A 16,098-nucleotide genomic window follows, 5' to 3' on the forward strand; every position below is an offset into this window, starting at 1 on the left:
GCCCCAGGCCAGCTCGGGGCCCCAAGCAATTGCTTGGTTTGCCTGCCTTGTCGCGACGGGCCTGGTGTGTGTGTGTGTGTGTGTGTGTGTCAGTGTCCCTTGATTAGCGGACATGAGACGCATCCACACAGACAGGACACTGACACACACACACACACACACACACACACACACACACACACACACACACACACACACACACACACACACACACACAGACAGGACACTGGCACACAGCGCGCTCTCTTGTGTCTTGTCGCGCTTGGAAGAATTTACATGAATAGGAGCGTGATCATGTAACGCTAAGCAAAAATGGATATAATAACGGACGCTGCGTAATTTGCGTTAAATATTTTTAATGCGTTAAGCTTCCGTTTCACGTTGACCGAGTTTGGTGGAGATTGAATAAATCGCCTACGAGGAGAACGTAAAAACTCAGACCCTGAATTATACAAATATTCACATTCAAACAAAAACTTTCTGTGAAAAAAGACACTTATAAACAGACACTTGTAGAAAATAATGTGAATTTTGTTTTAAAATAAATTTGAACTATGTCAGTAAATAATGAATTTAAAGACAAATGTGTCAAAAGTGATCTTTGCAAACACAGCACATGACCTTCTGTAAAGCACATGTATAGAAAACACACTCACACTCTGTTTTAAAAAAGAGTTCTGTCTGAATGAGTACATGAAATCACGGCTGTCAGATGATAAGAATTGGAACTCAAATGTCATTTAGAAAATTAGTCCTGTATTAGTAGTGATATAGTGTCATAGTTCATGTCCACATTAACCACTACGTTGTAATACCAGTGTAATACCCATGTCATCATACACATTTGTGTCCTCATAAATCACAAAAACAAGCACTGAGAGAGAGAGAGAGAGAGAAAGGGAGTTTCAAAAATAATACAACACTGCCACCTTTTGGTGATAGAGGGGAGGGCACACAAACAGCCAAAAACATTATTAAACTTTGACATGTTGCCATGGCAGCATTATTTGAAATATCAGGAATTCATTCATATGTCTCTATCTGTCATGTTTTCACATTATACTGATGAAGTTTGAAGTCAATCTGGTGAAAATAAGATGGTGATTCAAAGCATTTTTGAAAGTGACACACTTCCTGCTGCCAGTTGGTGGCGCTATAACTTTGACTCACAAAAGTCATATCCATGTGATCGGCCTCTTACAACGAACACACAGCTGAAGTTTCATCCAAATCAGTCAATGTTTGCACAAGTTATTACACACTTCCTGTTTACCTTTTCTCTTTTCTTGTTCATTGAGGGAAGGGCAGCACACACGGGCACAATACATTATACAAAGAAATATTTATAAAATATATATATATTCATCTGAAAAATAGTACAGTCATTTTAAATTAATCTAAGTTCAATTACCAAACATACAATCTTAATTTAATTTAAATCAAAATATTATTTTACAAGATATGAGACAATTACTGTTCCCCTTTTTTTGTCCTTATTTAATCCCTCGCCATGGCAACACCGTTTGAGATATCCAATATTCGTTCGCATTTAAGCATCTTCCGTATCTTTGTTTCATGTTGACCGAGTTTGGTGGAGATTGAATAAATCGCCTACGAGGAGAACGTAAAAACTCAGACCCTGAATTACATAAATATTCACCTTCAAACCAAAATATCTGACTTCCTGTTGGTCGGAGCTAATGACTGTAAATTAGAAAGTTGTCCGGCTCGAAGAGAACAATATATGTACCGAGTTTGGTGACTCAAGATAAAACTAACCCCCCCACTTTTGTCAAAAGGTGGCGCTAGAGAGCCCCTCATCCCCGCCCGTTTCTGAGGCTTTGTCCATGTGTACTGACTGACATCTCTGATGTGTGTGTTGAGTTTCAAGCAGTTTCAAGCAATTTCAAGCATGCTAAGAGCCTCAGAACAACACTGCTACCTTTTAGTGAGGGGAGGGCAGACAGAGAATAAATATTCAGAAGAAATATATTAAATAAAATAAATATATTGATCTGAAAAATAGTATGATTATTTTAAAGCTATTTGGTTACATTTTAATAAAACATTGTTTTAGTATGTTTTTAAACACACACACATACACGTTGTAATACCAGTGTAATACCCATGTCATTATACAAATTTGTGTCCTCATAAATCACAAACAAGAGAGAGAGAGAGAGAGAGAGAGAGAGAGAGAAACAAGTTTTTTTTTTATCCTGCTTCAAAACTAATACAATGCTGCCATCTTGTGTTCATTGAGGGGAGAGCAGCAGACACAGAGAATTTCTGTTCCCCTTTTTTGTCCTTATTTAATCCCTTGCCATGGAAACACCGTTTGAGATATCCAATATCCGTTCACATTTTAGCATCTTCAGTATCTTTGTTTCATGTTGACCGAGTTTGGTGGAGATTGAATAAAACGCCTACGAGGAGAACGTAAAAACTCAGACCCCGATTTAACCAAAAATTTACCTTCAAACCAAAATATCTGACTTCCTGTTGGTCGGAGCTAATGACTGTAAATTAGAAAGTTGTCCGGCTCGATGAGGTCAATATATATACTGAGTTTGGTGATTGTAGATGAAACGAAGCCCTTCACTTTTGTCAAAAGGTGGCGCTAGAGAGCCCCTCATCCCCGCCCGTTTCTGAGGCTTTGCCCATGTGTACTGACTGACATCTCTGATGTGTGTGTTGAGTTTCAAGCAGTTTCAAGCAATTTCAAGCATGCTAAGAGCCTCAGAACAGCCAAAAGATTATTAAACTTTGACACGTTGCCATGGCAACAGTATTTGAAATTTCAGGAATCCATTTCATACGTCTCTATCTGTCATGTTTTCACATTATACTGATGAAGTTTGAAATAAATCTGGTGAAAATAAGATGGTGATTCAAAGCATTTTTGAAAGTGACACACTTCCTGCTGCCAGTTGGTGGCGCTATAACTTTGACTCACAAAAGTCATATCCATGTGATCGGCTTCTTATAACAAACACACAGCTGAAGTTTCATCCAAACCAGTCAATGTTTGCACAAGTTATAACACACTTCCTGTTTCCCTTTTCTCGCCATAAATTCGTTGCATCGCCACGGCCAGACTTTTCGAGATATCAAAAATCCGCTCGCAATTTAGCATCCTGAATATGTTCACGTAATGCTGACCGAGTTTGGCAATGATCGAAACAATGGCCTCGGAGGAGTATATTAAATTCCAGAGCATGCGTTTTCCGAACAACCCATAATAGCTCACTTCCTGTTGGGCTGACACATAACTATGAGCACGAAAGTTGTTTGGCCCGATGAGATCTATATGTGTACCGAGTTTCATACATGTACGTGCAAGTGTGTTTGATATATGGACCAAGTTTTCAGACCCCACTTTAGGGGGCGCTGTCGAGCCCCCCTGCCACGCCCGGGTACCAGCTTCAGCCCGGCTCTGATGGCCGCGCATTCCGACGCCTGTGCGAAGTTTCAAGAGTTTTCGAGCATGTTAAGTGCCCCAAAAGTACCCGAGAAGTCAAAAAAAAAAAAAAAAAAAAAAAAAAAAAAACAAAGAATTAAAGCTGCGAGCAGCGATGACGGGCTCAAGCCGGTGGCACCGCCACCCCGGTGGCATCAGCTTAACTGTGCACGGCAGGCAATATGCATTTAAACAGGATAATTTTTTTAAATCGCTCGAATATGTCACATTTACCGCAGCAGCTGGTGCCAATATCACCACAAGCCACACCCATGATGTCATTTAAATGTAGATGATTTTTAATGTCATGGGATGAAATAGATCTCTTTCAAATATGTGAAAAGTTATCTTTTCCTGCTCAAAATGTTATAAGTCCAGAAGGCCAGTATTTAATTCAAGGTATTTGTATAGTTCTTTTTTTACTTATTCACAAGTGATAGTTATTTGTGATAGTCTATGATATGAAAGGGGTAAATTATCAACATCAAGAGAGAAAGGCACACACACAAACTCACTCACAGGGTGAGAGAGAGACCCCACACACACACACACCCAGGGTGAGCCTGAGAGTGAGGGGGGAGGGGAAGGACTGAGAGAGAGGCAATCTGCACATTGAACAAGATTCACAAGATTTTAACAACAAAAAGAAATAAAATCTAAATGGTGGGAGAAAGTTTTTTTTACTTCAATCTCTGAAAACATTATTTTGAATATATTTGAAATCACAGATGTTGGGTGATGAGAATTGTAACTCAAATATAATTTAGAAAACTAGTCCTGTCTGAATAGTGATATGTCAGTGAGATCAGCTCGGGCGCGCACACCGTCTATGGGTGATGTCACGTATTTTGCGAAATGCGCAGTTAGGTGATGTGTCGCCCTCCACACGTTGCGAAACAGACTCCGAAATGGGAAATGTAAATTTGCGGACTCCTGGTTGGAGTAGGATGAGTTTAAACAATGACCGCAGGGTTTTTCTATGGTTTTTCCTGCATAGCGGCCGCATCCGTCACATTTCGTGCCACCTCCGTCTGTCGACAAAACTCAAGACAGGCAGTCCCTTGCTCAGATTAGGCATGTCGTGGTAATTAAATAATCATCAGAAATATATATTGTCACATGATCTTTCAGCAATCTTTATTAGTATTTTATGATTTGCTAGTACAAAGTCATCTAAAGCCATTCCATAGCTGAATGTCTTTCCTCCGCTGTAGCTGTCCATCATTCTCCGTTCAGCATTCAAACTGCGCGTCGTGTTTGGTTACAGTCAGTCAGCTGCTCAGTAAAGCTCACTCCAAGATGATATATTCCCGTTATAATACTTGATATACAGATAAAATAATTTATCTTCCTGGAGTTTATCTAGCGGTTTCTGAACGATGTTGTGCTCCCTACCCGGGTGACAACACAAGGCATCACACGCACAATAACCGGAATTTAAAACTGTGAAGAAACCGACCGATATACATAGTAGACTAGGATTTGTGCGCTCAACGCTCATCATCTCTTTATGTTGTGAACTTTTTAATGTGCACTCGCGCTGCACTGCGCCCTCTGACTCCATGTTGCTTTAAGCGCATCATTCTGCACCCGGGATGCGCATAAGCGCATTGTGCCACGCTTTCATATATTTTCATAGTTTTGTGCACTTAAAGATGATTTAAAAAAATCTTGTTCTCACGTATCTATCATATATTTGTTGCCCCTTTACAGACCTGCACATTACGTTTACAATAAACTATAAATCTTGAAATGTTATATTATTTGTATAGGCCCATATAATTATTTACATTCATATATAAATTAAATATAAATTGTTTTTTTATAAATGTATTTAATAAGAACACAAAGTAATTTGTACCTTTTCATTAACATTTTTAGATTTTATAAAATTAGTCCAGAGATGTTTTTTCAAGAATTACTTTTTGTAATTGCAATTTTTTTTAACTATCCACTCACCTAATTTAATATATATTTTTGTTATAGCTTATGATTATATATTTTTATTTTATTGCTCAACAGTAGTTCTCATCGCCGATGAGGTCTTTAAATATTTTGAGAAGGTCTTAAAAAAGTCTTAAAAAGGTATTAAAATTTACTTCAGGATTCCTGCATATACCCTGCATATGCATCATACGTGATCTTGGCAAACACAGCACATGACATTTTTATTTAAAATTAGAAAGTTTTAAATTAGTTAAATTAGATTAGTTAAATTAGAAAGTTGTCCGGCTCGAAGAGACAAATATATGTACGGGGACACATGAAATGTCTAAAAATGTATGTCCTTAGAAATCACAGAAGCACACACACACACACACACACACACACACACACACACACACACACACACACACACACACACACAGAGAGAGAGAGAGAGAGAGAGAGAAACAAGGTTTTTTTTTATCCTGCTTCAAAGCTAAGACAATGCTGCCATCGTGTGTTCATTGAGGGAAGGGCAGCACACATTCCCCTTTTTTGTCCTTATTTAATCCCTCGGCATGGCAACACCGTTTGAGATATACAAAATCCGTTCGCATTTTAGCATCTTCCGTATCTTTGTTTCATGTTGACCGAGTTTGGTGGAGATTGAATAAATCGCCTACGAGGAGAACGTAAAAACTCAGAGCCTGAATTATACCAATATTCACGTTCAAACCAAAATATCTGACTTCCTGTTGGTCGGAGCTAATGACTGTAAATTAGAAAGTTGTCCGGCTCGATGAGGTCAATATATATACTGAGTTTGGTGATTGTAGATGAAACGAAGCCCTTCACTTTTGTCAAAAGGTGGCGCTATAGAGCCCCTCATCCCCACCTGTTTCTGAGGCTTTGCCCATGTGTACTGACTAACATCTCTGATGTGTGTGTTAAGTTTCATGCAATTTCAAGCATGCTAAGAGTCTCAAAAACAGCCAAAGACATTATTAAACTTTGACACGTTGCCATGGCAACAGTATTGGAAATTTCAGAAATCCATTCATATGTCTATATCTGCCATGTTTTCACATTATACTGATGAAGTTTGAAGTCAATCGGGTCAAAATAAGACAGTGATTTAAAGCATTTTTTAAAAAAAGTGACACACTTCCTGCTGCCAGTTGGTGGCGCTATAACTTTGACTCACAAACGTCATATCCTTGCGATCGGCTTCCTACAACAAACACACAGCTGAAGTTTCATCCAAATCAGTCAATGTTTGCACAAGTTATAACACACTTCCTGTTTCCCTTTTCTCGCCATAAATTCGTTGCTTCGCCACGGCCAAACCGATTGAGATATCAAAAATCCGCTCGCAATTTAGCATCCTGAATATCTTGTCTTAATGCTGACCGAGTTTGGCAATGATCGAAACAATTGCCTCGGAGGAGTATATTAAATTCCAGAGCATGCGTTTTCCGAACAACCCAAAATAGCTCACTTCCTGTTGGGCGAAGTTTATGACTATGAGTGCGGAAGTTGTTCGCCCCGATGAGATCTATATGTGTACCGAGTTTCATACATATACGTGCAAGTGTGTTTGATATATAGACCAAATTTTAATAGGGGGCGCTGTTGAGCCCCCCTGCCACGCCCGGGTATCAGCTTCAGCCCGGCCCTGATGGCCGCAGATTCTGACGTATCTGCAAAGTTTCAAGAGTTTTTGAGCATGGTAAGGGCCCCAAAAGTGCCCATTTAGTCGATAAAAAAAATAATAATAATAATTAAAGCTGCGAGCAGCGATGACGGGCCCAAGCCGGTGGCACCACCACGCCGGTGGCATCAGCTTAACTGTGCACGGCAGGCAATATGCATTTAAACAGGATAATTTTTTTAAATCGCTCGAATATGTAACATTTACTGCAGCAGCTGGTGCCACTATCACCACAAGCCACACCCATGATGTAATTTAAATGTAGATGATTTTTAATGTCATGGGATGAAATAGATCTCTTTCAAATATGTGAAAAGTTATCTTTTCCTGCTCAAAATGTTATAAGTCCAGAAGGCCAGTATTTAATTCAAGGTATTTGTATAGTTCTTTTTTTACTTATTCACAAGTGATAGTTATTTGTGATAGTCTATGATATGAAAGGGGTAAATTATCATCATCAAGAGAGAAAGGCACACACACAAACTCACAGGGTGAGAGAGAGACCCCACACACACACACACCCAGGGTGAGCCTGAGAGTGAGGGGGGAGGGGAAGGACTGAGAGAGAGGCAATCTGCACATTGAACAAGATTCACAAGATTTTAACAACAAAAAGAAATAAAATCTAAATGGTGGGAGAAAGTTTTTTTTTACTTCAATCTCTGAAAACATTATTTTGAATATATTTGAAATCACAGATGTTGGGTGATGAGAATTGTAACTCAAATATAATTTACAAAAACTAGTCCTGTCTGAATAGTGATATGTCAGTGAGATCAGCTCGGGCGCGCATACCGTCTATGGGTGATGTCACGTATTTTGCGAATTTTCATCCAATTTCATGATTTGGATCATCCAAACTGAAGTTTCATCCAAATCAGTCAATTACATTTTGTCCCCATAACGTAGGTGTTACCCATGAAATGATAACATTAATTTGGAATTTTTTTTTTTTTTTTTTACTTTTATTCCTCTTGTGCAGAACTCACACAGTACACATTTGGTCGTTGTTATTGTAGTTTACTTTAGTTGAGTATTTGTGCACATTTATGTGTGTGCGTGTGTGGTCAAACTGCAAACACAAAACAATTCACAATTATTATCTAGTAATGTTCACATCACCAAATACGTTTCTAAAACATTGTAACATCAGCTTTGTGTACTAAGCATTAAACTTTGTTTAACTAAATGCAACATATTTTACAGGCAATACAAACTGTAAATGTCTAAAACAAAACAAATATATAACATTAGGCGTTTAGGCGCTAATCGCAAATAGCGATCTTCATAGTGATACACAAACCATCACAACACTTAAACAACATAACACTTCTCACCACGCTGGGAATATAATGTAAGATAATAGTTTTAGCTGGAATTGTTAAATGTTCAAATCTTCATTTGAGATCAACATGGCTTTCTCACTCAGTTCTCTAAGTTCAGTTTGTTTTTCCCTGCACGATCACATCACTTGCGCTCACCGGAACAACGTCCTTAAAGGGGCAGCACCCAACATCAGGGATTACCAGTCCCCCCCCCCACACACACACACAAATCCCTGAAGAGATGGAATGTTTTTTTTTTTATCCTGTTTCAAAACTAACACAATGCTGCCATCTTGTGTTCATTGAGGGGAGGGCACACACAGGCACAATACATTATACAAATAAATATTTATAAAATATATATATATTCATCTGAAAAATAGTATAGTCTTTTAAAATTAATCTAAGTTCAATTGCCAAACATACAATCTTAATTTAATTGAAATCAAAATATTATTTTACAAGATATGAGACAATTTCTGTTCCCCTTTTTTTGTCCTTATTTAATCCCTCGCCATGGCAACACCGTTTGAGATATCCAATATTCGTTCGCATTTTAGCATCTTCCGTATCTTTGTTTCATGTTGACCGAGTTTGGTGGAGATTAAATAAATCGCCTACGAGGAGAACGTAAAAACTCAGACCATGAATTACATAAATATTCACCTTCAAACCAAAATATCTGACTTCCTGTTGGTCGGAGCTAATGACTGTAAATTAGAAAGTTGTCCGGCTCGAAGAGAACAATATATGTACCGAGTTTGGTGACTGAAGATAAAACTAACCCCCCCACTTTTGTCAAAAGGTGGCGCTAGAGAGCCCCTCATCCCCGCCCATTTCTGAGGCTTTGTCCATGTGTACTGACTGACATCTCTGATGTGTGTGTTGAGTTTCAAGCAGTTTCAAGCAATTTCAAGCATGCTAAGAGCCTCAGAACAGCCAAAAGATTATTAAACTTTGACACGTTGCCATGGCAACAGTATTTGAAATTTCAGGAATCCATTTCATACGTCTCTATCTGTCATGTTTTCACATTATACTGATGAAGTTTGAAATAAATCGGGTCAAAATAAGATGGTGATTCAAAGCATTTTTGAAAGTGACACACTTCCTGCTGCCAGTTGGTGGCGCTATAACTTTGACTCACAAAAGTCATATCCATGTGATCGGCTTCTTACAACAAACACACAGCTGAAGTTTCATCCAAACCAGTCAATGTTTGCACAAGTTATAACACACTTCCTGTTTCCCTTTTCTCGCCATAAATTCGTTGCTTCGCCACGGCCAAACCATTTGAGATATCAAAAATCCGCTCGCAATTTAGCATCCTGGATATGTTCTCTTCATGCTGACCGAGTTTGGCAATGATCGAAACAATGGCCTCGGAGGAGTATATTAAATTCCAGAGCATGCGTTTTCCGAACAACCCATAATAGCTCACTTCCTGTAGGGCTGACGCATAACTTAGAGCACGAAAGTTGTTCGGCCTGATGAGATCTATATGTGTACCGAGTTTCATACATGTACGTGCAAGTGTGTTTGATATATGGACCAAGTTTTCAGACCCCACTTTAGGGGGCGCTGTCGAGCCCCCCTGCCACGCCCGGGTACCAGCTTCAGCCCGGCTCTGATGGCCGCGCATTCCGACGCCCGTGCGAAGTTTCAAGAGTTTTCGAGCATGTTAAGTGCCCCAAAAGTACCCGAGAAGTCGAAAAAAAAAATAAAAAAAACAAAGAATAATCTGAGGAAGAACAATAGGGCTCTGCGCCCTTTCAGGGCTTGGGCCCTAATAATCCTTAGGGGAACAATAGGGCTCTGCGCCCTTTGGGCTTGGGCCCTAATAATAATAATAATAATAATCCTAAGGAAAACAATAGGGCTCTGCGCCCTTTCAGGCTTGAGCCCTAATAATCTGAGGAAGAACAATAGGGCTCTGCGCCCTTTCAGGGCTTGGGCCCTAAATAGAAAATCACCCCATGCTTGACTGAATAACTTTAATATATTTATTAAGAGTCAGTGTATAGTTAATTTACAGAGTGACTATGCATTTTTGTTTTTACATTTGATTATTTAATTTCTTTATTGAATGCTACTCTAGCTGAAAATAAAACACTGTTTTTGTCATATTGTTTGTAATTTTACATTTTGGCTTATTAAAAAGAAATAAAATTAAATATCTATATTGTAATTATAAAATTACATTTAAAAGATATTAAATTACTCGTATCATGAAATAAGATTTCGGTCATCCCAACCTGTACAGAATAGTGGTTAGTGTTAACATGATTGATAATAATGCGATTGTTGCTAACATCTCTGTAAGGATGTTCACATGTATACTGGCATGTATAGTTATTATTATTATATTATTATTTTTAAATAAGGGGGGGGGGGGTAGTCAAAAAGCAGGGCAGGAACATGCTGGCCAAGTGAATTTTTATTTTTTATTTATTTTTATTATTTGATAAAACAATGAATAGTAAGTTCTGTCATATTCATGTTCTGTCATATTCAATTTGACAGTTTTTTGCCATGGTATGGATTCAGTCTCGGTATTGAGGTATTTTAGTCTGGTATCGTATCGAAGTCATAATTTTGGTATCGTGACAACACTATTCTATATAAAAAAGTATTTGCTGATATTCTCTTTTTTTTATATGTTTACAAATTTGTACCTTTTTACATTTTTACTCTTTTAGTTTTACATTTTGTCAAGGGCTTGTTTACATTACTACTTTTTTTATAGTACACTACTGAATGCCAAAGTTGCAAGTTAAATTAAATGTTTTAAGTGAAATTGTCGAAAATGATTGTGATAAATTAGTCGATAGATTAATCGATATAAAAAATAATCGTTAGTGGCAGCCCTAGTATATTATGTATACAATTCAAGCCACAAAACTGGCTAGTAGGAGTGCCTGTTTTACACACCACTCCTGAAATCCACCCACATTTGCCGGGTGTTATTGTAAAGCCCTGATTAAAACCACTAATTCACTCCTCTTTCTATTTTGTATGAATGTTTTTGAACCACAGATAAAGGATGCGTTCTTCTTCTTATTCTTTCTGGCGGTGTGGCTGAGCGCGTATGGAGTGGCCAATCAAGCTCTTCTATATGCATACGATCCAAGCCCTGATAGAGCGTTCCGTCGAGTATTGTACAGACCATATTTGCATATATTTGGACAGATTCCTGTGGAAGAGATAGACAGTAGGCTCACTTCTGATTTACACTTCACTTGACAATAATATTTTGCCAGATTTTGCTAGCATCCACTGATTTGTGTGTGTTGCTTGTGTTAAGCTGGCAAGAAGTGGGATCGAGAGTGCACAGATAATCTGACATTGATTAATGAAGGGAAAGAGCCGTGTAGAGACAACAGCCACAACTGGCTTGTGGTCATCTTGCTGGTCATCTTCCTACTGGTCACCAACATCCTACTTGTCAACCTGCTCATCGCCACATTCAGGTATTCTTTTTCTATCTGGTGTATGTAGCCATCAAATGATCCATCCATTTATTTCTCTTCTCCTTGTGTCTGTTTGTGCAGCTATACCTTCTCTAAGGTTCAGGAGCGCAGTGACACATACTGGAAGTTCCAGCGGTATAATCTGATAGTGGAGTATCATTCTCGTCCAAATCTCGCTCCACCCTTCATCATCCTATCCCACATCAACCTCTTTATCAAAAGAAACTTCCGCAGAGTGAAATCCACCAAAATCCAACATTTTGGTAAATTATAGTAAACATTTTGGTATATTAGGGTGTGTTCACACTTGGTTCTCTTGGTTCTTTTGGTCCGGACCAAAACAGAAAATGATACATTTAGTCCTGGTACTGTCATTTTTAAGGTCGAACCTAAAGATACAAAAAACGTGAATATTTCACAATATGCTTTTACTGTGTTTTTTAATCAAACAAATTATGCCTTCGTGAGCATATGGCCATTTGAAAATGTCTGCGTTTACACTGGCACAAAAAAAAAAAAGATTTTTTACTCTCATCTGACACAGATCAGAATTTGTTGCACATGAAATGTTATTGAAAATGAACTGAGACCCACCATTTCAGGGTTCTCGGTCTGCTTGTTTGGTGTGCACCAGTGTTTAAATGGCCATATTTACACTTCAAATGAACCGCACTAACAGAGCAATTGCACCAGTGTGCATTATAATCAAACTAAACATGCCAAGTGTGAACACACGCAATGATTATAGAAGATTTGTTGAAGATGAAATATGACGTAACGTAAAATTTGTCTGTATTTGTCTTTTATAATAGCCCTTGATTTGACGGGTACAGAGGCTAACAAGCTGGTGAAATGGGAGACCTTGCAGAAGGAGAACTTCCTGGCTTTCGAGAGCAAAAAACAAAAAGGGACCGACTCTGAGAGGCTGAAACGCACGAGTGCTAAGTGAGTCAAACTTGCATGAAAAACAACATTTTTCTGTTATGTAGACATACTCGTACAACTTTCTCATAAGTCTTTCACAAAGTGGATAAAGAGAGTGTGGAAAATGTCAAGAAAAACCAATTACTTTTGCTTTAGGAAATATGAAGAAAAAACATTTATGATATGACACCTTTTAAAGTCAGCATTAAACACGTTATAGATCTTAAAGGTTTAGTTCACGCAAAAATTAATATTATCCCATAATTTACTCACTCTCAAGCCATCCTAGGTGACTTTCTTCCCTCAGGCAAGCACAATCAGAGTTATATTAATATCCTGGCTCTTCCAAGCTTTATAATAGGGGTGAATGGTACCCAAAAAGCCCATCCATCCATCATAAGAGTAATCCACACGGCTCCAGAGGGTTAATAAAGGCCTTCTGAAGCAAAACGAAAAATATCCATATTAATAACTTTTTGTTGGTCCCACGACGCAATTTAATCTGTATTGGAAGCTTTTTTTGCCCTCACATGAATTTTCTGATCACACATATTCCAATTAAAATGACTGGATTTCACCCACAAAATTTCGTCAAGCAATGGTAAATGACTGCACTTTCACTGTGCACGATCCATTCATGGACATTTCTTTTTTTGAAAAAAGGTTTTGACCTCATAATTAGTGGTGTCAACAATAATCGATTCAGCGATGCATCGCAATGCGGGGCATGCACGATTCAGCATCGATGCGGCAAAGTGCCATAATCGATTATGTCACCGTTTATTTTCTGGCCTTGAGTTGGACAATAAAGTTGTGAAGTTTGAATTACCAGGGTCATAATAACAACAATCAAGATGGCTGAGGCGGAGGGAGATTACCGCGATAGACAGGTAATTAAAAACGCACCCAAAGCTTGGAAAGCGGACATCTGGGCACATTTCGGATTCTGACGCCGGCTTCACACCGCACGCGTTAGCAGGGCAGGAGCGGTGGGTATGGAGAGCGGGAGCCCGCGCCCCCATTGTGGATTCACACTGGCAGAGTTTGTCTCGCGCAGCTCGTATATTGCAAATACAGACAAATATTGTACATTATGTCACATTTTCCGGTCTTCTCCTCCGAGCCCCGTCTGTCTCGTGCTTTGATTTATGATGGGCAGCATATGCTGCAAATGCGACCGTGTTCCCCTCTGTCCCAAACACACATGCATATAACTTGTTGTATATAAGTAGTTCACATGATAAATGTAAGTTAACATTAAAGTGAATATATGCTTCTAGTTTTAATCATTTAAACAAGCTTTTGAAGTTTGGGCAAAAACTTCTGGCAGTGTTGTGTTTTTAATTTTTTTAACAGCTCTGGATGTCATATGGTGATTGTGAAACACACGGGGCACTTCACTACATGATTGCTTGGTGAAATTTGTTATTTTCCATGTTAATCTGGTCAGTTTTGATCAAGAACAATCCACCGTGGCTTTAAATCAGCGTGAGCAGCGCGGCAAAAATAGACACAGCGCCGAAACGATTGCGGAACTGCTGCTTCTGCTCCTGCGATGCGCTGCCGTGCCGCCTCTGCGTGCAATGTGAATGCTCTAATCTGTTAACATGGGTGCCGAAAAAAATATGCGCTGCTTACGCCCTGCTAACGCGCCTGCCACACTAAAATCAAGCACGTTGGCAATACAACTAACTTCACGAACCATGTTTATCCTTGGCATCCTGAGTTGGTTTCAACAACAACAACAACACAAAAAGTCGACACATCCCAGCCAAGAATTGACGAGTCGCTAGTGTCAACGTTACTGTGTGTGTTGCACTGAATATTTTTATTGCTGGGTGCCTGGGTGGTGGTTGTTGTTACAATAGTGTGACTGTAATTACGGATTAATATTTGCACAGGAGTTCTTGAAGTGCCCTGTCTTAAGTGTTTTTTTTACACACAGTAAAAAGCTCTATGTTCACTGCTGGAAAAAGTTGGCTTAATTGGTTATTATTGCTCTATATAATTTCAAATGGTTCTAAATAGGGCTGAACGATTTTGGAAAAAAATCTAATTGCGATTTTTTTTTTTTTTTTTTTAACCAATATTGCAATTGCGATTTAATATGCGATTATTTTTTAAACTCTTTATCTTCTGTATTATTCAACAATACATCATTGTATAGTAATGGTGGAAATCTTGAATTGGTACCTCACGATCCGATTCCGATTCTGGTAGTCACGATCTGATTCCAAAACAATTCTTGAACTTTTTCCATATTAATTAATCTTATTAATTTATTAAAAACTTAAAATGTTTTTATTATGATATATGTAATTATAAGCTTTTTAAAATAACTAGGACATTATAACATTTTAATTAAAACAATTGCATGTTAATAATTTTAAATATATAAACTAATATAGCTGCAAAACATAAGCTAGTAAATCATTAAGAGGAACAAAAAACATATTACAAGCAATGAACAAAGAGTGCTTTTAGTATTTAAGAGTGTCTGAACTGTGAGTGATTTTTCTCTTTCTCAGCTTTACTGTTGTTTGATTATTGATCATGACATCATCATAGACACCTGCATTCACACTAATGCACAGATCTCTTTTGAAATATAAGATGTTTTTGTCCTGTCTGTTTAATTCATTAAGACATTACTGACGATGTTTACATTAATTTTGCGTCATAAAAGCATTTTGAGACTCACACAGACGCGTGCTCGCGAGCACTCTTCACAAAGCGCCGCGTGAGCATTTGAAATGGAAAGCCTTCTGTCAGTGAGTTACTTATTTTTTAATATACAAGCACACTGCATTCCTAACGACATGAATGAAGCCTTCGTTGAGCATGTGTAAGGAAAATACCGGCGGGCGAGAACACACTCTGTAAGCGTGACATCAAAGCTAAGTTTCTCACAGCGCATATCCTGTGCAAAGAAGCCTGCGAATGTCATTGCGATTTGCGCCGTCAACCGTTCCGGACGTTATGAAATATTATTTTATGGTTCGTGTGTGATTTTGTGTGTGTATGTGTGTGAGAGAGAGAGAAAGAGAGAGATAATGGAAGCAATCAGAATTACGGTGTTTCTAAAACACACGCAGCGCCACCACGCACCTGCAGTTAAAATCTAAGCTCAGAATCGATCCAGAATCATTGGAGAAGAATCTTTTCTCCCACCTCTATTGTAGCCTATAGTATGAACAACACAATATTAGATAGATCAAACACAAACAGTTTTTTTCCCCTTTTAGGCCAGGCATATATGTGTAACGTGCCAAGTTGCTTCTT

The 16,098-nt window shown here is 38.5% G+C and overlaps 1 protein-coding gene across 2 annotated transcripts in view; it reads left to right on the top strand.

Moving 5' to 3' along the window:
• The window catches only part of LOC307143677 (transient receptor potential cation channel subfamily M member 4-like), a 97,613-nt gene that overhangs the window by 76,768 nt on the left and 4,747 nt on the right, over positions 1–16,098 (top strand). For both annotated transcript variants that reach the window (XM_079845418.1, XM_079845419.1), the window contains exons 22-25: positions 11,459–11,633; positions 11,727–11,892; positions 11,974–12,155; positions 12,705–12,837. In XM_079845418.1, the coding sequence (XP_079701544.1) occupies positions 11,459–11,633; positions 11,727–11,892; positions 11,974–12,155; positions 12,705–12,837 (656 nt within the window). The remainder of the gene's footprint in view (positions 1–11,458; positions 11,634–11,726; positions 11,893–11,973; positions 12,156–12,704; positions 12,838–16,098) is intronic.

Source organism: Gobio gobio (assembly GCF_949357685.1).
Source record: "Gobio gobio genome assembly, chromosome: 20".
Lineage (NCBI taxonomy): Eukaryota > Metazoa > Chordata > Actinopteri > Cypriniformes > Gobionidae > Gobio > Gobio gobio.